The following is a 23,338-nucleotide window of genomic DNA, read 5'->3' on the forward strand; positions in this document are numbered from 1 at the left end:
ACCACCATTCTAGTGAATACCCCTATCTGTCTAATGCTAAGAGCTTATCTACTAGTCACATGAAGCGCAAAGAAAAGCTCCTTATTCCAGAATTTATTCAGGTAAAACTCTGTGGCATGGTTAATGCTGCTTTGCATCGTCAGTCGCGGATCGGCTTTTGGACCAAAACGCGGGATGAGATGGACGGGTGCCACAATCTGAGTTATTGGGATGACATCGCCAATCCGGTCATTATTCGCTCATCGAGCACGCCTGAGAATATACATACCCGTAGAATCGTCGAGAGTCACAACATCCAAACGTTCAACATATGCAAGATATGATTCGGAATATGAGAGTGTCGTGATGGGACGAAAAATCAAGCGAAGGTGAGCAACAAAGTGTCCTGCGTTTGTCAACATCAGTAGCGTGACGGTATAGACATAAAAACATACCATCCAGTCCACTTTTTGGCCACTTGTGCGTGTTGCCTGAACTAACGATGACAGAGTCATATCGGCCGTATGGCCAGGCACTGGAGGGTGGTTGAGCATGTAGCGTTTGCGCGGGCTCAAGCTGTGCAGGGTCGTGAAAAGATTTTGATTGTGTCCGTATCTTGCACCATACTTGAATGCGTTCAAAGGGGAGGGGGCAGCCAGGGTGGGCATGGCGCCTCCCACCAACAGCGAAGTGATCAACATGCGCATCAACCTGGTCAAGATAATCGGAGACTGCGGGACGGAGGTCAGGAAGAGAGAAGTTTTCAGCAGCCTTATCCACTGTCATTTTCGTGTGCGTGGGGTCATAGCTGAGATGGTAAGCGTTAATTGAGGTGGAGAATGTTCGATAGGGACGGGGAGCTTGAGGATGAACACCATTAATGAGGTCGCGCGCGCAAGCAAAGTAGTCCTTGACAAAATGCTGGACAAGACCACCCTCGTTGTCTTCGTCCCTTTCGTGGTCCTCCTGTGCACGCATCTGGAGTGCGAGGTCAAAACGCTCCACCTTATCACGACGATCGAGGTGGCGACACACTTGCGCGTCGTAGTCGTGATTGTTCCCTGCCCTCGCTGGCTCCTTCACAACCTTGATGTGCGCATGTTCAGTGGGGTCTGCAGACCACTGCATGACAGCGCCGTGTGAACAAATACTGGGCACTACCCCCTGCAGCAGCTCGAGCTTTGGAATCGCCCATGGCTTATCCCCACCCCCTTTCCCCCGCCGAGCACCAGCGTCAACGATAGACTGTTTGAACCGATGAAAGACTTTAAGACAGCGGTCTAAATCTACCACTTGCTTGTCGGTGAAATGCGGGGCTTGAGCGAGGTATCTAAACTCCATGAGGGCCCGAATAGCAGATATGAAGTCGGCAGGGGCAGCACCAGCAATCACGCCAACAATATACCGTTGAACGTTGCGATGGTCTCGCCCGGTGGCTTGCTTCAAAGCGGAGATTCCCTCCTTGAATGCACGGTAACCAGTGCACACCTGGAGGAGCGCAAAACGAAAATCAATTTCCTGCGAGCCAACCACTGTTGTGCACCAGAGACGATCATGGTCCCAGAACATTTTATGGAGATGGTGAAGTAGTTCTGGAGTGAGGAAGGAGGAAGGATTTGCGGTAAGCCAATTCCTCCAGAATGGCAAGTCAACACCGTTTAGATTGTAGCGTTTGCATGCCTCGAAGAACGGGATGAGATCGGAAGGTGAGATAGATGTTATAATCGCTGCAATGTTGGCAAGGGTTGATGATCCATCACGAGGAGGGTGTCGGATTGGGTCTCCAAAGTCTTCACGGGTAGCCATAGTGACAGGCGATGAGTTCATAGTGGCGCATGCAATTACAAGTTCCTCCGGAGTATCTGCGACATAAGCAACGAGGGGGGTGAAGCAATACCTGCTAAAACCCCGTGGATCACTCATCATAACGCCAAGACGGGCAGCCTGCTTCAATGGCTCAACAACGAGGTCGATACATTGGTGAAGTAAACGGTCTGCGAGAACCCCCATGCATGCGCTTGTTCCTGTGCAAGAACTTTGCAACAGGAAGCAAAGCAAGTGGGATATATGCATGTAAGGAGCCTTTGGCACGCACTCCAGGATCAATATTGGCGAGACTAACAAGAAGTGGATGCGCGTAACGGTTGCCAGCGATGTTGCTGACCTTGGTCTTGTCCGAGGAGAGGACTACACCAAGGAGGGATGCACCTTCAGGTAGGTCTTTCTGTGGTCTTGTTAGTTATACAGAACGAGGAATCAAGACACGAGACCTTACCTGAAGGTTCCAAGCATGATCGCCTGTCATGAAACCATGATAAACTCGAACCGCACGTTCGGCAGACTCGTAAACCTTGCATGGGATGAAATCAAAGCTGGCGGCCAACAGTGGGTGACTGAGAAGTGACTGCAAGCACTCGATTGCGTCCCGATAAAATATTTGAAGGGTTTTTGTCGTTGGAAACTCGGTAGTGATTTTTTGATACTTCCATTGAGGGGGAGCTGGGAGCAATTCAACACGTCCTCGGAGTTCTCGCGAAGAGCGAAATGACAACGGGAGTGTTTTGGTCTGAACATAAGTTTAGACGAAGAAAATTTAGAGGATAGATGAACTCACAAATTCAAGATTGAGGTACTCGTCGATTTCGGCCATGCTAAGATCGGACCGAAGAATATACGATGCCATCTCCCAGTCCGGTTTGCTAGCGAAAGGAAAGTATTGGTTTTGCTCCCTCTCTGCAGCATATTCATCCTCGTTGAATTGGTCCATGAAAGTCTTCCCAACACCCCACGTCTTGCCTGCACCGTCATAAAACTCCACTTCTTCACCGTAATCTGCCTGCGAGCCTGAAGACCCATACTCCGCTCCAGTGTCTGCATCAACTCCATGGTCCATATACTCCGGGTCAAAGGTCGGGTCCATGTCGTTGTGGAGAGGAAATTGAGGACTTGGAGCTTGTGCTGGTCTTAAGATGCGAACTAGGTTACCATCCCACTTGTAACAGTGAGAAGAAGGCTGATTCAGGTGTTGCAGAAAGCGTCCCTCATTCTTAAAACGCTTGCTGCAGGAGGGGCAGCGCATATCGAAGGTGCGAAGTAAGTCATTGAACTCATTTGGATTCAATATTGTCCCGGCAATTTCCGGGACGACGCAAACTGTAACTACAATGTCGAAGTGTCGTTCAAGCTATGCCTCACCATCTCAATCATCTCAATCCCCGTATTCGCTATGTCGAGGCCAACAAATCTCAGATTCTGTAACTCCTTCCGACATCTCAGATGATACATCTGACTCCTCGGAAGTGTATAATATGGTGAGTTATGGGCTGGATTCTAACACTTGCCTTGAATCAGTTTTATCTACAGTACATACGCCGCTACCCAAATGAACCATTTGACGCTTACATGGACTCAATGCCGGAGACTTCAGAGGAAGCATCTTACCTGCTCGAGATGGCACGAGCTGATCTCGAAGTTCGACGTCTCGAGAAGGACCTTGCTGAGCGGCTTCTTCATCAATTTCGCATGCGCAAACACCACCTACGACTTCGAGCGAAGAGGGCAAAGAGAAATTTTGGAGATGCGGAAGCTAATGTAGGGCGCACACGCGCTCTCGTGGTGAGGTGCGGGTTTGTCTGCTCAGAGCGGTCACTTTGGTCTCCTCGTCCAAAATCCACCATCAAGTCATGTAAGCGAATTCGTTCTTAAAATCGGTATGCAGTCGCTGATGAGTACAGCTGATTAGAATATCTGTCTGTTGGATGTTGCATTGTGACCATAGCCTTGTACTGTGTACATGATTGTCAATACATATACGCATTGCACATTTTATATTTTAGCTATCTGTTGAAGTACTTTATTAAATGAATATAAGTTGTCACACTGTGAAATGCATTCTCCGAGATCTCGTGTTTTGATGAAGACCAGCAAGATATTGATATTAATCTATAATTTACATCACATTTTATCGCCTGACCCTGTGCACTGTGCGAGACTGTGCCGCACTGTCACTCTGTGCGCTCTGTGCGCTGTACCACTGTGGGGCTGTGCTAGTTGTGTCGCTGTGGGAATCTTGTATCCAAAACCGGTAGTTTGCTGATGTTGAACCTTACATTCATGCAGATACCCTTCTTGCCACTTCCGCCATCTTTCAATCCCTTGTCCGAGGCCAGTTGGTCTGTGCTCGCCAGACAGGTGGAAACTTGGCTGGTTGACACCATTCGGGACATTAGAGCGCCTGAGTGGGCTTGGGGCTGTGACGCATTCTGGATGGCATTCATTGCCGCCAATCCAGACTTTCCTCAGGGGCCCTGGCCTAACTGGAACCCTAAGATCAGTTTGGAAGGGAAATTTATCAAGTCTTGGACGGCGGACAACCTGACTATACCAGCTGATAGCCCTCTCAGCCAGGACATCCTGGATGAGATTCGCACAAGTATATGGGATGATTTTCAGCTTATTTTTACCGTCCCTCCGTTTTTGTAGCGTGTTTCATCTAGTTATATTTGTTGTTTGTAAATTAGATCAATCAATGCTTGCCCTCGTTCTGCCCGATCATGCTGTGAAGCACCGGTGTTAGAGTAAATACAGAAATACAGTAATACGATAACACTATGACTGTATTGCAAACGCACAACATAGGTGTGAGGCCAACCAGACCTCAGCATTTGACCCTGTCGCAATGTTAGGCTATGATGGTTTGTAATATGTTAGTACATGATAGTGGACCGTCCCTGACACCATACTCGTCAGAGAGGATCCCAATATCTGCTTGACCTTTGCTACCAATATCCTTTTATGGTTTGCTTCATGCCGCCATTACTACATTGACGGAAATCCTTTGGTAAATGTATATATTATGATAGTACTGGGGTTCGCACAGATCCCATAAAGGTATGATTACGCATGCTAGGTTCAGGTTTATCCCGATTAGCAGTGTAGGAGGATATATACGTTCAAGTTGTTTTCGACAGATGTCGCTTGTTGACACCTGTTTTCACTAAATCCGACATTGAAGGAACGACAACATCCCCTCTATAAGTTGGTCTACCTACACAATCAGCTCATGGACCTGTGGTCATTCCGTCGGAATCTGCCCAGTAGGCATGCAGAATTCCAAGCGGCATCTTCCATGTTGATTATTGAAGTCGAAACGTTGAACGTTGAAGTCCGTCCAGTCACTCAGTAGACACAACTACGAGTTAGTAGAAAGTACTACGTCCAATGCATTGGTCTACCTACCTTGTTCTTCCCTTTTCCCTTTCATTCGTGGTGGGAGCTGTTGCCTTCAATGCAAGGGCGTATACTATCCAGTCTACCAGTTGCAAAGCTGTGGATCGCGTCCTGGACGAAGAGGTCAATATTACCATTGGTACGCATATATGCGCGTGTCTTGCCTACAAAGATGTTTATTATTGTCATAGATTATGTAGACGTCAACCCGACTGCGGAGAAGAGCATCATCATGGTCCACGGCTGGCCCCAGTCTTTGGAGCTCCTGGGGGGTACCAGATCGAAGAGTTCAAGGTAGATATCTCTTTCATCAGCTGATGACCGTCATGCTGATCTGTTTCAGGACGAGTATCGTATGATTGCTATCGACGTCCGTGGTTTCGGGGGGTTCAACACATCCCGCTGATGTACAGTCGTCCAGCACGTTGGCTGATATTACTGGCGATCTCACTTGCGTTCTTGAACATGTTGGCATTCAATCTGCTATTTGTCTCGGGTATGTTTTGTAGAAGATCTGGCCCGACTCACCTCATATTTTTATAGTCATGACTGGGGTGCTGAAGTCTGCTACGAGGCTGCGAGGAGACGACCTGATATCTTCTATGCCTTGGTTGGCGTGACTGTTCCGGTAAACAGATCGTTGTTTTACAAATTTCCCTGCCTAACAATCATAACCAGTATTTGCACGCTGCTGGCCCCTTTGCAGACAGCGCTCAGCTTGCAGCAGTCATGCCCAAGTTAGCTTACCAAGTTTTCTTCGAGAACCACACAACAGAAGCTGTAGCTGAGCTGAACAAGGATATCAGGAGAAGCCTACGCGCTACGTTGCGCACAGTCAACAGCGCCCCTCCAGATAGTTTCCTCACAAGCACCAGTAATTATCTCAGTGCATATGACAATGTGACGGAGGGTACGATTAGCGCTCATTCTAGGACAAAGCTTACTGACCTTGACTAGATTCCTCCAATCCCGTTCTTCACCTCCTCCGATGAAGAGTATTTTGTCGAACGGTTCAGTATACAGAAATTTGACCATAGTACGAAACAAATTTCCTCGCATACCATACTAAGCTAATCGATAACCCACAGCTCTCATATTCTACACTCGCGGAGTGCGTAGATATATTCTTACAATGCACCCATAACTGAATGAGGTGCTTAGAACCGCTATGGAACATGGGAATCAACTCAAGCGCAAGGAAATTACACCATTCCCCAGCCCGTCTTATCTGTTTTGCCTCTAAACGTGGGTTGTCTGCCCTGTTACAGGGCCTTTCTCATGCGGACTACCACAGGATCCTGTTGCAGACTGGGTATTCGCCGCCAAGTACTTGAAATCCGCGGAGTTCCTGCCACGACTGACGACCAAGGTGCGTGATATGACCCTTTCGCCAAGGACTACGGTGATAATCGAATGTAGACAATGGAAGGTGCCCACTGGCCCCACCTCGAGCACCCACAAGTATTCAATGGCCTTCTCAGAGCATGGTTGGAGACCTTGAATCATTCCTTCACGCCAGACCAGCGAGTCCTCTCGGACGAATTGTAATCCACGGCCTATTCCTGTATCTTATTCACAATTCAAGGACCTAGTAGACACTCAAGGACAAGTGTACAATAGCGATAGCAAACATGGTGCATTATGTACATGGATCAGTGGTATAATCCACCAGATGAACATATCTAGAGTCGACGTATGCAAGATGTTACATGAAACAACATAGGCAGCGTCCATAAGTACAGTACAGCATAGGACAGTAGGGTCATATGAATGCATACATCGGGGTAGGTCACAACATTGGATAAGTTACGCCTCAGGAAGGCCATTACCGTTTTGCAAACCAACACCTAGGGTCTGGCGGAGCAGCATTTCAACGCGGTCCCGCTCGTCGCTGATGCGCCCCATCTCGTCTTCCCAGCGTGCAACACGGTGGTCATATATTGAGCGAAGAGCACCGAGACTACCAAGAGCAGTCTCGAGCGCGCGCTTGAGGTCGCCTTCCCGCGATTCCGAACTGCCGTCTGAACCATCGCCAGAAGAAGAAGTCGAGTTGAGAAACCTCTCAACGAGCGTTGTACCCTTGGCGCGGGATGCTCGTCGACGAGCAGCAATGCCTCGGAAAGAGTTTCGTATGTTGTGCATGCTCGGAGACTGTGTCCCTATTTCACGACGAATCGAGCGTGATGTCAAAGCATGCAGTTTTGTAGAATGTGAGGGTGCAGCAAGGAGGACCATCGTCGTATCCGTCTCACAATCAAGCGCTTGGAACTATGATGATACGACGGCAATGTCAGCATCCACCCATGGCTTTTGACAACAAGTCATCTCACCGCCTGATGCAGAGCCTCCCAACGCGTATCCCACCTCCTGCGTCTCTTTTCGATGTTGTTGACATAGTTCGGGTGATACTCCAAGTCTAACAAGTCATCCTTTTCTTCCTCGTCTTCATCCACCCACTCAGTACCATCATCAGGCATCATCCCATTCACCCAGTTCCCCTCCTCAGTAACCTCAAAGTGTTCCTCGCCAGCGGTTTCCTCACCAGACGAGTACGGCTCTGGGCTCGTATCCCGTGGCTGCGTGCTTTCCACACGGGGCGGCGGCTTAATCTTCCGCTTTGTGCTCTGGACTCGTAGATCCGCGGATGCCTGACGGCGCTTGATTTTGCCAGTCGGGAACGGAAGGCTGACTGGTTGGTGACTCGGGCTCGACTGGATACTCATCGTTGCAGTGGAGTCGAAACGTGGCCGCACGCCTCCTCCGAACGCACGAGATGCCTGCAGGAATGCCCATGGGTTGTATCCAGGTCCAGGGAAGGGTGTTGACGATGGCGAGAAACGTGGAGTCGGATAATGCTGCGTGGTTGTTCAAGGCGTACATCTGCATCTGGAGAGCGAGTTGCTCTTCGATCACCGAGGGATGGTTGGGGTCGTAGTTGGAGGAAGGCGCAGTGTGGATGGGATAGCTAGAATAGACGTTGTTCCGCCGAACGTGAGAGAATGGGTAGGGATATGGCGAGCCCACTGGAGGTGCCGGGCTGGCTTGCATACTTTGCATGCTAGATATCAACGGTGATGGAGCAGCAGTTTGGCTATGAGGCGTGGGCGGTATGGGCGCAACTGGACGAGGAGACTGGAAGTAATGCGATATATAGGCAGCTGCGGGATCATCATGATTCTGATCATCCGAGTAGACTTGATGTTGCAGCGGGTGCGGTCGTCCGTTGCTCTGCTGCTGCTGCTGTTCCGCACCACGAGTATCAGAAAACGTGTGGCTGTGTTGTTGCTGTAGATTATGCTCTGGTACAGAGTCAACCTGCTCAGTCGTCAGCCTCACAGGAAGTGCGGGCGACTCACGGCGCTCCTCAGTGGATCTGATGGGAGGCTTTTCAAAGACGGCTGCGTCGAAGCTTCGGAGGCCAAGTCTGTCTGTGCTGCCATTGCGGTGGTGCTTTGTGAGGCTCGAGAGGCGCTGATTTGCGGACTGCGCGGGGTATTGCCTGGCGGTATATGGTTCGGGTAAGCTGGCAGTGGGTGAGCGTGGGGTGTACGACTCTATTTCTCCATCGCGGTCTCCGTTACCGTCGATGGGGAAATCATGGTCGTTTTCAATGAGAGTATCATTATCATCCTCCTCCTCATGATAGTCGTTCCCGTGAGTATAGTTGTCGCCGTTCTTAGGGGTTGTGATTTCGTCTTCTGGCTCTTCTTGGACAGGCAGTGACTTGTCGGGAGTTCGGGTCTTCATGGCCTGCAGGGGAGGAGTGTTGCTGGCAAACTTGCTGACCGCAGGTGGCGTCACACGAGCATTGTCGGCGACAATGGCTTTCCGCACAGTGGGCGGAGGACTGGGAAGCCTAAGGGAAGAGCTCCCATTAGATTGATACGAGTCCCGCTTATACGAGACGTAGTCTACGTCCACTGCAGTCACACTCTCACCACCTGACGAGCCAGTAGGCGTGTGGTAAGGTGGAGAAGTGCGCTCAGGAGAGGGCGCACGCTGCTGGGGGTGTCCCGAGGGTGAGTAGGACGGAGACCCAGTCTGACTGGATGGAAGGGAACGCTCGCGTGCACGAGCACTATCGCTCGGCTGGATTTCCTTCTCGCGTTCGACAACGCGGATGGAGCGGGAGCGCTGCATGCCGCCGCTCCCCTGACCGTCTGCATCCTTTGGACTAGACCGTTCGTTCGCGCGGACACGATCACCGACGGGGTCTTTGAGAGGTGACGGCACCTCGCGTACATACACGGCGCCACTCGCTGCGCCACCGGCGTAGGCGACGCCAGACATTCCAGGCACGGGCGGCTGCTGACTCAGAGCCTGCGCATAGTCAGCTCGCTCAATCTCTGCCATGAGCTCTTCTGTCATTTGCCAATTCTCCTCCATTGCATGGAAGTGTGTTAAGAACTGTGGAGGAGCCCACCCTGTTAATAGGGCGTGGGTAGCCCATTTGTGGATTCATGAGGTGGGCGTGGATGTTGGGCTGACTGAGTGAGTGCTGGGGTAGAGGAGGGGGCTGATGCACGTTGGGCTGGCTGAGCGAATGTTGGAGAGGGGGAGGTGGTGCTTGATGCATGTTCGGGTGAATTGAAGCCGAGGGAGAATAGTGCCCCTGGATTGCTTCTTCCCGGAGATGAGACGGCTGATTGAGTGGAGATGGGAGTTTAGTCACGTTGGGTGCGGTTTGCGTGAGGGCCGGCGGCGAGGAAGTTCGTTTTGACTGCGGGGAGATGTTTGCAGTGGTGGGACTCGCTTGTTGTGCCTGGCGCTGATTTGCAGACTGAGTTGGTGCTCCGTAAATCTGCATGACGGAGGGTACGGCGGGCAGAGATTGGGCCTTGATCGTCCTTTGTCTCGGAGATGGGGACATTTCACGAGGTGGTGTGTTCTGGGATGAACCTGATATAAAGGGTCAGTTTTGGGGTTTGGAGTAGTTATTGGATAAGAGAAGATCCGCTAGCGTTGTGATACGACCGGTGAATGACAATGGAAGAAGCGTGACTATCGTAGGGGACGTAAAATAGATGATGTGAATAATGTATCGGTAACGCACGAACGCCCGGAACAAGCTAATCATGATGGTTGATGATGATCCACACTTGGGCTGCGATGGGAACAATAGGCACGAGAGCAAAAAATAAATGGCACAGACCTTGAACACCGGAAAACATTTGAACTTTTCTCTGCTTATGTGGGGACTGTGAACTTGTCATGGGCTATATGAGAGCTCGCGATGACTTATTTTCGCTGTTGATGGTGGAAGAAAGCAAAGGTTAGATCTGAGAAGATAACAAGTTGAAGAGTGCGCGCAAGTGGCCGCAAGTTCAAACGTACGCGCGTTTCCAACGTGGCTTGCTGCGTTGCAAACAGACTGTAGGGGTGGGTAAGGGCCGTGATAGGAAGCGCTGCCTCGAGGCAACGCCAGACAAGGAACAACGCCGGTCCGGGTACAATCATTGATTTCATTCCTGTGCTATCAAGCGCTTGCCAGCTGTATCACAGTGATTGTTTAGATTTCCTACGTTCATAACTGTTAATTCTAATTATTGCACTCACCAGAAGTCTGAACCTGTCGCTTCGAATTATTGTGGAGAATGGAAACACGGTCACACAATTATGATCGTCACGCACATATGTCACATTACGGAAGGCGTCTCAGTGCGAACTCATCATCGCATTTGATGGCGTCCAGCTCAGCCAGTACAAAGTAAGCTTTACGTTCATTGTATTTGTTGGGGCTCATTATTGTTCTAGGTTTCTACAGCTCTACGAATCCCTTCCAGCCGATGCACAGCATGCTCTTGTCGAGAGTTCACTTGCACCGCTCCTCGATGTAGTTTCCAAAGAGAAATCAAACCGCACTCTTGCATCAGCAGCACGCATGCATAAAAAATATGCCAGCATGCCATCTTTGAACCTGAAAGCAAAGAAGTTGGAGATCGCTTCACTCCTGGACGAACTCGCCCGCGACCACAAACGTTCTTACGTGAAAGAAAAGTCTCGCAAAGAAGAACTCCTCGCAGAAGTCATCGAGAGCGTCATCGACTGGCTCAATGATATATGGAGAGTCATATACGAGTACGGTACAAATTTTTCAAAGGCCCATGCTTGTCTTTGTACGTGTCTCAAGCGGTCGAACAGATCGGTAACGCGCGGGTCGGGTAAGGTGTCATCATGTCATCATTTGTGTTGCTTATATCGTTTCAGGTGCAAGTGTTCTTTTATGAACATGTACATTTCTGTAAAGATCAGGCGCTCCTCTGGCAAGGTCGTCAAGTCTTTCCATTTCACTGGCGCACACAACCTCCAGCGTGTTATGCTTTGGATTTGGCGCGACCTTTTCGTAGTCATGCTTGCCGATGGCACTAAGCGTCAGAAGTCTGCCATCCCAGATATGCTCGACGATATTCGCACCGAATTCGGCTGGAACGCCCTCGAGCGATTACTCTACGGTGGTCAAAAACGTAAGCTCCACTGACTCGACTGAACTGTGATGACCTTTACACCATGGCACCAGCCGATGACGACGAAGATGACGACGACTTTGATTCGATGATGATATCGATTATGACGATGATTACAGTGAAGACTACACGGACACTGACGGAAACTCCGCTGGCACCGCTTGTAGCGATGCTCAATGTGCCTGTGGTTTCCACGCATGCCATTGGTCTAGCAAGTTCAATGACGTTCACATATCCCTGCGCAAGCTCATCCGCACGTCTCTCATTTCTCTCTTTGCTACCATGCCCAGTCCAATTCTCTTTGCAAGTATCGGCGACATATCTGAAGCGGATGGAACGGACGAGGATGACCTTTGCGAAGAGCTCCTCCCCACACTAATGCGTATCGCCACTTACAGCCCCGAGAATTTTGCTACAGCACTGCATATATGTGCATTGCATTCACATACAGATAATATCAATACCCTACTCGCCAACCACTCTCACCTTCTGCGTCCCCGCGACGCGCCCGCACACCAGCTTGCAACCATAATACTTGCCGCAGAACCACCCTACCAGCTCAATGCACTACGCATCGTCGAGAAAGAGCTGCTCGACACTGTGCACGCCATCCGCGCCGCCGTGCGGAGCGCATTTTGTCATATTGATGTTCAGGCCAATAAGACGGAGCTGACCGAGATCATAGCATTGCGCCTGGAAGCACTGGGTCGACGAGGGCGGATTGACCGCTGGGTGGGTGCTGTAGTATCGCCTACAAGTGAAACTGCCCATCCGATGGCACTGGCGGCGCTCATGATGGGGCTTCCTCTCCCCCCTGGGATGGAAGGGGCTATGGACGATACTGACCCGCTCGGGTACATCGACATAGATGTCCAGGATCCGGATCTGGATGACCTGCGGGAAGATTTCCGTCCGAACCTAAAGGCACGCCTCGAGGGTTGGATAGAAGCGGGACGGACAATCAAGGGAGGGATGTCAGTATTACTGAAGGTGTATGCTGTGATCATCGAGATGATGCCGTTCTTGGGTGCGCCAGATATAGTTGATGAAATGACGGGACGGTGGGTTCCTCCCCGCTCATCCCTTAGATCAACTGATTGAACTGACGACAAAGGCTCTCTGAGAAACCAAGTAAACTCTTTCTCTGTGACGCCCTTGATGCGCTGTGGGATTTCTGCAGACAGCAGAGGCGCAGGTTTGCAAAGCCAAAGAGCAAGCAAAAGCCGCCATGCACCCCCAATACCTCCCAAGCACCAAGCCAATCAAGTAATCAATCAAGTAATTCTGGGGGCGTAACGTTCATTGCGATAAATAACTCTCAGTCTTGTCCGGGGGGAGTAGTGGATGATGTCGATTGAGTTTGCTCCTTTTATTTTTCCTACAGTGCGCACTCTTAGCTTACTAGTACCCTATTTTGTGGCTCTATCAATTCGCCTTGCTCCAGATCATCAATAACAAACATTGAACCATGATCTAGGGTTAGGGGTTCCCAAACACGCACAAACATTTAAACCGCAGCCTTGTTTCCGTATTTGGGACTTACTTTGTCAAGACCTTCGCAGAAATTACTGGAGTTCTTGTACTCGGCATACGACCTAGTGAATCACCCCGCGTGGAATCAGTTTATATTGGTAAATAATACAAAGACGGTAGGTTGATGGGCCCTGCAACTCCGCAATGTAAGTGTACCCATGGCATTTTCTTGTCTAGTCCCATTAATATCGGCAGGGACATTCCCTCGAAGTCGCAGTGCCTTACCTCGATGGCATCTATCTTCATAGTAGTTTCCATATATGACGCGTCTTGTAGCTGGAATCGGGACTATATAGGTGAGTCAGGAAGTGCCAGCACAGTAACTGCACAGTAACTGCTCGTACTTACAAGTCTCAGAGCCGCCTTCCTTTTCTCGTCTTATAACAGAGCTTCCATCGGCAACGATACCTTGAGCTCTACTACCCGCTCACTCATTCTCTTCCTACCTATTCGTTCTTTCAACCTTGCAAGCCAAGATGATGCTTCTTTTCCGCTCGACGTTCATCACCGCCGTCTCAGCATTCGTAATGGCGCTCTTCTTGTTCTCAATGTCTGGTACGTGCAGCCGTTGTGTTTCTTTGTGCCTATACTTATCCCATAATCATAGCCTCTGCTATGCCGCAATTCGGTCGTCCTATGCTGCATGCATTGGATGCCGTCACAACAGCTTCTGGGCCCATTGAGGCGGTTCCCACATCAGCAGCTACCAGTACAGGCACAGACCCGGATCCTGCCTCATCTTCATCCGTATGTGTTCATCATTTTGTTGTTGTGATGGTGATCCTGATGCTGCATGTCATTTTAGGCGTCGAGTACAGCTACGACAACGCTGGCCGCTGCCAGTACCAGTACGAACGACGCGTCCAGTACAGCTACGACGACGCCGGCTGCTGGCAGTACTAACGGCGCGTCGAGGAGTCTGTGTGGTGGTATGAGCGTTATGCTCGGTGTTGTTGTGAGCGGGGTGTGGTTGGTGTTCTGAGCTGCGCAACTGTTGGTGTTGACATTGAGCCAACAAGGACTTCTCACATAAGATATATTATTTATTTCTGACCCACAGTCGTGTTATCTCTGCGTTACCTTCGTGTTTTTCTACGTCCTATCGTTATCTGGTGAGTCTATTACCATAGAAGCAACTTCAAGAATCAGCAGGCATCATTTACTGCTGGTTATTTATGTATTGCTAGTATCTGCGTCTGTAGCCTTTACTTTTACTTGGTACTTGTTGTATCCATTCTTTTCTCCATTGCATACATTTCTGGTGCACACAGTGATTACCTGTATCCGTAAAACTGCAAATCCTCGGGCATCAAATTGAAATCCAACTATTACATTCATTGATATTTGGTCGTGTACCATTGTTTGAAGGGGTAGACCGTGTCCTTAATCTCTGTGTTAATCGCCTTGACATGCATATAACTACGTTGATCACCGTATATTCCAGGTCGGTAATGAGAGCCGATGTTACTTGTTTCCGTAGTAGATAGCATCAATAGAAGTATCGCCGAGGTCGAATAGATTATCACTCATGGATAAATCGCTCTGCAAGGTTGAAGATCCCTGCTATATCTTGGCAAGCGCCTTTCCCTCTCTGTGGATGAGGTTACAAAGGAAGCACATCGCCTTTCTGACAAGCTCCTCAGCGCAGGTGGTGTGCTGTGCCAGCTCGAAGAGGCTCAGGAGACACGTGTAAGGTATTTTTCCGAGAGCGGTTTTCTTCATCTGATCAACAGGGATAGGAAACACTTTTAAATTACATTCTTGATGGGGAGGGACTCGAGAAGAGACGGATGAATGGATGTCCCTGTTGGGACTCGGGAGTAGATAGGTTGATCGCGTTGTTGATACTTGCTTGTACATTTAATAGTTAGCTGTGGAAGGGCGACCGTCGGCATGGGACAAAACCTTCTGGATCCTGGACATGATGTACAGACGCCAAACCGTGACTCAAAGGTACGCGCTTATATATACGCATACATTTCAAATGACTATATATATACCATCCAACGAATTATGCCTGCGTCCAATTCGACATAGCCGCAAATAATTTTACGTAAACAAAGCAATCCTTGAACCGACAACATCATTTCATGGTGAATGTCACAGTGAAGACTCTAACATGTGTCTATGGTATATGTGATAAAAATGTATCAGCAGAGATCCGAAAGGCTGGAGATAATCTCTAACTACAACTGGGATGTTGTGACATAGCAATCAGCCGACATGGTTCGTGCACTTCCTAGCGGAGTTACGAGAGCATCTGAGTGGCGGAGTAGTTAGTTGATATAATAGATAAACGGAATCAGCCGAATATATTCTGCGCGCCACGAACTCCTATTATCGTCGCTGTTCCTACTAAGCCCGGAACCTAAATCTTAAGATGGGAATTTCTAGAGAACTGGTGTCGGACTTGGGCGTGCGGGGTGGACAGGCATGTTTCGAAGGACGAGAGACTAGAGTGTAAGTCATAGTACAGAATGTTACATTGACTACATAACGCTAATGCTACAAACACTCTTTATAATAGTGGGTATAAAACCCTGACAACTGGCATCGTCAAAATCTTCGGTTATCGACGCATTGCTATCAAGTTGCCCCAGGTAAGCAAGTCATCTTCTTGTGCCAGTATTATCTTGACACGCCTGACCATGATGGTTGTCACCTTTTGCCTTTCTAGTAGGTGCCACCTACATCACATCACAATGGCAACAAGTACCGCGTCACGACGTTACTATAGGTTCCCTAGCACTCACCACAATCAACCGCGCCTGCTCCCTCTGCACCGCCACCCTCCTCACCCTCCGTACCTCGAACTCAGGTTCTGTCCCATCGAGCTGCGCGTACGATGGCCGATGGCCATTTCGAAGCTCGTACATGGATTGTGCGTAGTATATCTGCGCATAACCCCTCAGCACAACGACCGTACGACAAAGAACGTGCACAGACCTGTTGAATCATATCTTTTAATGCTAAGCTATGTTGTGAATCACACTTTCAAACCCCAGGATTAATTACTCCAGGACTGTGGGCGAACTCCACAGTACGCAAACGAGCAATTGTCCAACCAAACGAACAAAAGCGTTGGTGGCATGGTAAGTGGCGTGCGCTTTGCTTCCACAATTTATCGTCCACAGTTGCTTGTCCACTAGGTATTCACTTAAATACCTCTTTTGCTATGATGAGAAACTCATCACCCACTTCTCTCATTCGCATTCTCAAATTCTAGCTTGCATCGGATAGCTCCAGGACTTGTATCCTCTTATTACTGTATAGACATGGAAATGGAAATAGGCCCCGCACGTCACAACCCCCTGGATGCTCAGCGTTTCGACCCGCTGCGGCGCACTCGCACAGTCAGTATTTCCTTTGGTTCATTTTCCTGCATCTTAACGTTATCGCTCACATCTGTTCCATTCTTCAGAGACTCGTGTCACTTTTCAACACTAGCACTTCAAAACTGATGATGGGGCAGGGCCTTCGCGTCAAAATGGAGCGAGCGAGCGTGGGTGATTTGTGGCCGGACTATGAGGTTGTAGTCAATCCTTTTGAGGCGGGAGGTTTCGATTCGGAGGGATCGTGCCCATCCCCACCTTTTACTCTTATTACGGACGCGCGTGCCACTTCCCCTACGCCTATCAACGTATACGACCACGACGACATTGTTATCACACGTACCATCATCCACCCTAATCCCAATCCCCATCGTGGTCCTACCCGTATACTATCTCGCACGTGGATGGTGCTTACACGCATGTTCTCGTGCTCGCCGTCTTTCACAAACACCTACTCTCCTTCTCTATCTTCTTCATCGTCTGTATCGCCCCGATCCACCCCCCTTGAGCGCTCCACGAGCCTGGTGCCCCGAGTGCTCAACTGTTTCAGCACATCCTCGGCTTTCGATAGCGATGCGGATGATATAAAAATTCACAGGAGGGAGAGGCCTGTGTTGTTGGTGGTTGTTAAGGAGACGAGGGAGAGGTATGAGGATGATCGGGCATTTAAGGAGATTGTGGAGAGTGTATTTCCTGCTGGTGGTGTGAGGGGCGGCGCTTGAGCTTGGTCCTTGCATGACGTGGGTTAGATGCTTGTGAATGATTTTTACTGCAGCGCTGGACGCCCTATTGCATACATTCCTTGTTATGCTAATTATTTGATCTCTGGGGACACTGCACGTGTATTTTATAATAACTTGGTTGTTATCTATCTCATTGTGCGGGGTATCTACTTCTATGTGACCATGTGAGTGAGTGTTGCGTGATCGAGAGTGGGAGTACTCTAACTGCAAAGGCCGGCTTCCCTCTCAAGTCACAAGTAGGCGATGTCACATAAAGCTGAATGTGTGTTTTCTCATGGTTTTCTGAAATGAAGTTCGCAGCCATGGAGTAACCACGCACAAGAGCAAACACCATATCACACAACTCCAGGTATGCAGCTTCAACTCACAGACTACCTGGAGGTGTCTGATATTGAATTTTGTGATGATATGTAGAATGGACTCCGAGCGCAACACCGTGCAGGAGAAGGGAGGACAAATGGATCTATTCTCCTGTTCTTCATCGCCAACTCCTTCGTCCATCACGCGCGCTTTTCCTTTAGCATTGCTTACGGGGTCCAAAGATGTCTACATCTGCTGCATGGTTTGGTTTCTTTACTCACACGGGGGAACTTTGACAACAGCTCCACCTCCGTCCTTGCGGGCCTTCCTTGGTCCTCATGCTTTCGAACACCACTGCAGCATTAGTTTTATTGTTCGTCTCGCCAGTTCTGAATACTCTCCTTTGACTTTAATCATTGTGTTCGCAGTGGGTACTCCGATGGATTGTTTGCTGGTGAGGAGATACTGAGGACGTTGTCAGGGACTCGGGGAGTGGAGTGGGGCGATGAATGGAACTATCCGAATGAGTTTTTTCGGTTATTGAGGGACTATGTGTACATCACATAGAGTCCAGGTCGGAAGTATGAGGGCAATCATGCGATAAGCGGAGTATGAGTTTTCAAATTAGAACCGAGATATCTGATCATGATAGTGGGGCAGATGAATGGATGTCTCTGTGGGTATGAACAGGGTATGATGTACTCAAATTTGGCCGTTCAGTCTCAGAGGGATGGGCAACGAGTTTGCTGAGAATGTGAGGCCATCGAGAAACTTCGATGTAATAGCTATAGGAGTCAGAGTCGCGATAGAAGACATCAACCGCGTTGTTGTTGTTGTCTGTAGTAAAATTTTACAGTCGTTTGCATTAGACAAACCGTGCCGTATTTGCTTCTGTTTAGCACCAGGTACCAAAGTGTGACACTTCGAAGCTTCGGACGCGAACTGGAACCCATTTTCACATGCAATATTGCCATTGGGGGCCACCACTGCATGACGTAGGTATTTATCTCGTCGGACTTGGAGCAGAAGCGGCCCTCTTTAGTTACATCCTGTTGACAATCCTGGGATTAACGAAGACAGATGCACATTTGACTTACCGCTTATCATCTGTCACTCCGACTCACGGCGCTAACGGCCAGCAATATAAAATGGCCCCTCTTTGACTGATTTTTCCTCCAGCAATCCGCTCTCTTGTCAACTGCCTCACATACCAGGTGAGTTGTCTCACTCGGTTCTGAGCTCGCGACTGACTCCGTCTTGCAGCTTAACAGCACTCACCGTCATCATCGTCATGCTCAACAACAACACCCAGCAATGCAACTGCACCTCCACGTGAGTTTTGCCTTGCGATATCTCAACGACCGGTTTCTGACTGTCTGTCAACAGCTGCAACTGCCAGGCTGGTAGCTGCGACTGCAAGAACTAAATATCACGCGCAAGCGCGCCTGCCTTGCCCCTGCCGTGTACTATGTAAACATAATTATCTCAGCCGTTTGACGTGACTTGTACTAGTAGTTGTATTGAAATGCCAGAGTTGTTCTAGTAAAGCGACGTCTCTTGATAAAGCTGACCGTTAGTCTGAAATTCCAAATGGCCCTTGAGCTTGAACGTTGAACCCAGGACTTCACCAACGTTGTAACTGTCGTTTAACTTGCATGGTGTGGTATCCCCCAGGTCTAAACCAAATAACTCCACTCGTTGCGGGCACTCTCAAGATTTGGGCATATGTGCTGGGTGGCACCCGACATTGCAGTGCCATATCGACTACGTGCCCAAGGTCCTGACTCCACCTTCGGAATAGCAATTACTCGGCCATTCATCGGACTTGCTTTTTATGTAGGGCAAAGGTTGAAAGCTATCCACGTTCAAGCGATACACAGGGTATAGTGTCGTACAAATGATCGTCTAACCAAGTACTAAGTCCATCCTCGGGTGTTCCAAGCACTCTGAGCCAGTGCGCCAAATTTAGACGAAGACGGAACACCCGAGAGGTAGACGATCGTGGGCGCTGAATGGCGATACCAGGTAAACGTGGAGTTGAGTGATTTTTGGAGCTCGGCATTGTTATTCTGGTTGATACAACACGTGTCGACCCAGGCCCAGTGATACCTCATGTGACGAGCTAATTTGCAGAATGACTGCAATTTCATGAAACCGCCGGCCTCCTTCAACTTGTACACGACCTTATCCTGGATGTCGTGAAGCAGTGGCTCGTTCTCGCCCAATCGATGGGATAACATGTCATAACCGAAGTATGTCGCCACCGCGTCTGCGATGCGCCCCAATGGGAGGTCTGGATGCGCCATAATCGATAACAAAAGCTCATTGTACTCTGTGCTTTTTTCGAAGGCGCTTATCTGCGCTTCTCGATCACATAAGAGTCCGGTGGTTGTATCAAGCAGACGAAGCGGTGTGGAGTCAAGCTGAACATTTATGGCCTTTCGAATGACACTTTCTGCTTCAGAGGGACTGACAGACTTGTTGCGTAGCTCTGAAGAAAGAGTTGAGTATCTGAATACGTGTGTTACGGGGAACTTACTTCGTATTTGCATGCTGTGAGCACTGGCCAATTTCGCGAGCATCATCTTGAAAGGTCTCGATTGCTTCAATATAGCGTTGTGCGCCGTAAATCGCCATGTGTTTCAACTGATATCCAATACGAGACGAAGGCTCGAGTTCGATTACCTACGTGTCACCAAAGTGAGCATTGCTAAAACACTGCCTGAGTGTAGCGGAGTGGCACTCCTTACAACAACCGATGATATTTAAAAGAGACGAATCATGTCTGAAAAGTGAATGGATATTACGGAAGAAATATAACATATTGATACGTTCGTCGTTTGAAGACTGACGATCTGTTGGACATCAGAGGAGTACCGTACCATACTCTGGATCTGCTGGCTTCAGAATTTTTCGAATAATTCTGATTTCTTGACTAGATATCAGTTAAGGGCACCGTGTGTTCATAGTGATACAGTTTGACACATACCTAGGACCAAATTGGCGGTGAGAACCCGTTGTCAACTCGTGGCCTTCGACCGCCTCACCGCCTCTTTACTCAACAGCCTGGGGCGTAGCATCATTGGCCGCGGGAACACAAGATTCGTTTGCAATCTGATCGATTTCCACGACATCATCTTGATCATTGCTGTCCTGAGATGAGTGAGCTGATAATCAAGATCGTACCGAGGTTGGACGTTGAGTACGGTCCAACAAGGCACAAGTATTTCCCAGGAGTGCATTAATGAGGCTGTTTCACTAATGTTCTTTGATACGCGATCGACATCTTCCTGGTCTATTATAGTGGTTGTTTCGAAGGTTTAGCACTGGATGGGCAAGTTGCTGTCCACGCGCATCCTCACTGGTGGAGCGTTCACCAATCCTGCATTACCTTGTCTATGTCGGTATCGGCGTGGCAGACAATGCGCGGCGACTCGGAAGAGACCAAAATATTTCGATCCTACTGAGGATCCGTATGACTCAGCGTGCCTGCAGCACTATTACAACTACAAATAAACAAACCCGCCACTGTGCGTCACTCTTTCCCCGCCCCCGCCTCTCGTGTCCTGTTTACATAAACCGTTACAGGTACGCTGTCCATTTTGTTATACAGGTAATTAAAATCTCATGATGGAGTCAGGCCAAACAACGTGATCGTGATTCGAGCTACGTGGATCATGCAGGCGGGATCACGCTTTGGCGGGCGAGACTTGCCATTCTCGGCGAGCGCCGAATCACAGTTTTCCTCCCCCAGTCACAGTTTCGACCAGGCAGGACCACACTTTTCGTGGAGCGGATCACGGTTTTGATCACGGTTTGGTGGGCAGGAGAAGTCTTCTCCTTGGAGGTTTCCGATTTCCCCGACGAGGGCGGGCAGGCCAGTCCGTGAGTGGGTCTCCTGGTTTCCGTTGTGGCGTGATTGATTCGACGACGTGCGGACTCGCTGAGATGGTGCATAATCTCCTGGAGATCTCCCTCGCCCCGAGAGTTGTGACTTCCCTCCGCGTCAACCCCAGGCATGCAACTCCTAATCACCTTGCTATGCCACACTACGTTTACGCCGTCTATTCACCATGCCCGACATACCCCCAATACCCGGGGACCCCCGGCCTTTCATGAAGCCAGACTAAACACCATTTTGTGAACATGGCCATGGTGAAGAGCTACGAAGTCTGATAAGAATGGCAACCGCGGCCGCTGGACGGTTTCGGTGCGTCCCACCATGTGAATCTCCTTGACTATCACGTATTTGTTCCCTCCATGTCCATTCATAGGGCCTGAAGGGAAGTGTAAATATTTTCGGTGGCGCTCCAAGAATCATCTCCCAACCCGTTACCACCATCAACCTGTGAGATCTGCAGTTGCTGCCACATCTCAATGGCTGATGGTGCTTGGGCAATCATTGAGTGCGGAGGCTTGGCGTTGTGGCTGACAGCGAGGACGTGTGGGAAAGAGCGAGCTTAATACATGATTTTATTTGAACATTAGATCTAATGTATATGATGGGAACAATGAGTATGCTGGCGCGGATGGGGTCGGACAGTCGGATATCCTGGGATGTGGAAGAGATGTCCTTGAAGAGACGATCACTTGTGGCAAAGTGATCGAATTTGGCTGAGTTTGGTCATGCCGGCCGCCCAAGCTATATATGCCGGTGGCTATTGAAGGAGTCCTTGGACTCGGACCGTGAGTATTTGAGTACTTGAGCACTCGAGCACTCGAGTCTTTGATACGCAAGCAGCTTGAAGATCCAGGCCGCCATACATTGTCACAAATGCGTTCAGCGGACAATTCATGCGGATTTGAAGTCGGATTGACTTGGAGAAGTTGAGACTTAGCCATAGAGGTTTTGTTTTGTTTAACTTCTGAAAAAACTGAAGCTCTCGGTTTGCTTTCTCAGACCTCATTAAAAAGAACTGTCTTACCGTATTTCCTACGGCTCACAGGTATCATTGATTACAGGAATCATCTTTAATGAGCGCGGTTCAGCCGACTCGGATGATCAAGCGCTCAAACCTGGTTCGCCTTTTTGCCATTGGAATGGCGGTTTTGTGTGCACCTCCAACCCTACCGCATGTCTGTCACTGAACAATATCACAGGCTCAAGTTTTCCACACCAAAGACCAAACAAACGGTAAAGTGGTAGCCGTCGAGAATTCCCGTGTGTCGTTGCAACCTCCTCACTTGTTATCTTGTATACGTAAACCTAATCTTCTGCATATCACCTTTCGACATTGAAGCTCATTCACTCTCGTGGCCTCATTGATCGTGACGTGACGCCAGAATAGCACCATACTTTGTCCTGCAGATCATCGGGGCATGTGCCTGATTGATTTTGGGCTAGTATTTTCGTACCATGGAGAGCCTGTACTTCTGGTCAGCACGGGGACTGCAAGCTTGACTACGTCCTGGGAACTTGATATTATGCGAGTTGACAAGCGCATCGAGCCTTGGCTGAGTCATTTCATTCTTGCAATTGGGATACTGAAAAAAAAAAGTTGTGAAAGGGCAGTTTTGACCCGGCGAGGCGACCCTTGAATCTTTGGCTAACTATTTTCGAGATTCCTCGAGGCCGCCTGCTCTCGGATAAACCATACGTTCACAACAAGTTTGCCTCGTGGTGTCACGTGTCAATTCATTGCAAAGAAGCAAGCTTGGTCAGGTGTGAGCTTTGCAAAAGGCCATGACGGTGCATTTTCGATGAAATATGTAATCTTGGATTTAACGAAGCACCGTGTTCGAATGGGTGGGAACCTGT

The 23,338-nt window shown here is 49.3% G+C and overlaps 8 protein-coding genes across 8 annotated transcripts; 5 read left to right on the forward strand and 3 right to left on the reverse strand.

Annotated features, from left to right (window-relative positions):
- Window positions 1-120: 120 nt before the first annotated feature.
- Window positions 121-3,656, reverse strand: DFJ58DRAFT_845197 (uncharacterized protein; the record flags this gene model as incomplete). Its single annotated transcript, XM_041393138.1, has 9 exons — window positions 121-197; window positions 269-385; window positions 435-2,061; window positions 2,102-2,203; window positions 2,255-2,545; window positions 2,594-2,992; window positions 3,175-3,264; window positions 3,421-3,516; window positions 3,582-3,656. 9 exons carry the CDS (start codon window positions 3,654-3,656, stop codon window positions 121-123), a joined length of 2,874 nt encoding a protein of 957 aa, XP_041239280.1.
- A 436-nt stretch (window positions 3,657-4,092) lies between these two features.
- DFJ58DRAFT_666850 (uncharacterized protein) lies at window positions 4,093-4,461 on the forward strand (the record flags this gene model as incomplete). Its single annotated transcript, XM_041382584.1, has 1 exon — window positions 4,093-4,461. The coding sequence occupies one exon, from the start codon at window positions 4,093-4,095 to the stop codon at window positions 4,459-4,461; it is 369 nt and encodes a 122-aa protein (XP_041239281.1).
- A 738-nt stretch (window positions 4,462-5,199) lies between these two features.
- DFJ58DRAFT_718273 (Alpha/Beta hydrolase protein) lies at window positions 5,200-6,756 on the forward strand (the record flags this gene model as incomplete). The annotated part of the gene is made up of 12 exons (XM_041384458.1): window positions 5,200-5,347; window positions 5,400-5,443; window positions 5,488-5,502; window positions 5,552-5,578; window positions 5,622-5,704; window positions 5,752-5,836; window positions 5,887-6,108; window positions 6,166-6,244; window positions 6,297-6,319; window positions 6,370-6,453; window positions 6,503-6,577; window positions 6,628-6,756. The coding sequence occupies 12 exons, from the start codon at window positions 5,200-5,202 to the stop codon at window positions 6,754-6,756; spliced, it is 1,014 nt and encodes a 337-aa protein (XP_041239282.1).
- Window positions 6,757-6,908: 152 nt separating this feature from the next.
- Window positions 6,909-10,078, reverse strand: DFJ58DRAFT_857618 (uncharacterized protein; the record flags this gene model as incomplete). Its single annotated transcript, XM_041393950.1, has 4 exons — window positions 6,909-7,476; window positions 7,539-7,985; window positions 8,035-9,632; window positions 9,697-10,078. The coding sequence occupies 4 exons, from the start codon at window positions 10,076-10,078 to the stop codon at window positions 7,015-7,017; spliced, it is 2,889 nt and encodes a 962-aa protein (XP_041239283.1). The 3' UTR covers window positions 6,909-7,014.
- A 763-nt stretch (window positions 10,079-10,841) lies between these two features.
- On the forward strand, window positions 10,842-13,030 carry DFJ58DRAFT_732682 (uncharacterized protein; the record flags this gene model as incomplete). The annotated part of the gene is made up of 7 exons (XM_041386200.1): window positions 10,842-10,915; window positions 10,963-11,291; window positions 11,339-11,369; window positions 11,416-11,672; window positions 11,726-11,859; window positions 11,919-12,733; window positions 12,787-13,030. 7 exons carry the CDS (start codon window positions 10,842-10,844, stop codon window positions 13,028-13,030), a joined length of 1,884 nt encoding a protein of 627 aa, XP_041239284.1.
- A 298-nt stretch (window positions 13,031-13,328) lies between these two features.
- DFJ58DRAFT_809600 (uncharacterized protein) lies at window positions 13,329-14,619 on the forward strand. Its single transcript, XM_041391360.1, has 4 exons — window positions 13,329-13,351; window positions 13,417-13,760; window positions 13,813-13,952; window positions 14,011-14,619. Exons 2-4 carry the CDS (start codon window positions 13,682-13,684, stop codon window positions 14,185-14,187), a joined length of 396 nt encoding a protein of 131 aa, XP_041239285.1. The 5' UTR covers window positions 13,329-13,351; window positions 13,417-13,681; the 3' UTR covers window positions 14,188-14,619.
- A 1,729-nt stretch (window positions 14,620-16,348) lies between these two features.
- On the forward strand, window positions 16,349-17,430 carry DFJ58DRAFT_85535 (uncharacterized protein). Its single transcript, XM_041393895.1, has 2 exons — window positions 16,349-16,558; window positions 16,627-17,430. Exons 1-2 carry the CDS (start codon window positions 16,481-16,483, stop codon window positions 17,257-17,259), a joined length of 711 nt encoding a protein of 236 aa, XP_041239286.1. The 5' UTR covers window positions 16,349-16,480; the 3' UTR covers window positions 17,260-17,430.
- A 2,066-nt stretch (window positions 17,431-19,496) lies between these two features.
- DFJ58DRAFT_845202 (uncharacterized protein) lies at window positions 19,497-20,217 on the reverse strand (the record flags this gene model as incomplete). The annotated part of the gene is made up of 2 exons (XM_041393139.1): window positions 19,497-20,091; window positions 20,120-20,217. 2 exons carry the CDS (start codon window positions 20,215-20,217, stop codon window positions 19,497-19,499), a joined length of 693 nt encoding a protein of 230 aa, XP_041239287.1.
- Window positions 20,218-23,338: the final 3,121 nt, after the last annotated feature.

This window comes from Suillus subalutaceus (genome assembly GCF_016647625.1).
Source record: "Suillus subalutaceus strain FC151 chromosome Unknown DFJ58scaffold_130, whole genome shotgun sequence".
Classification (NCBI taxonomy): Eukaryota; Fungi; Basidiomycota; class Agaricomycetes; order Boletales; family Suillaceae; genus Suillus; species Suillus subalutaceus.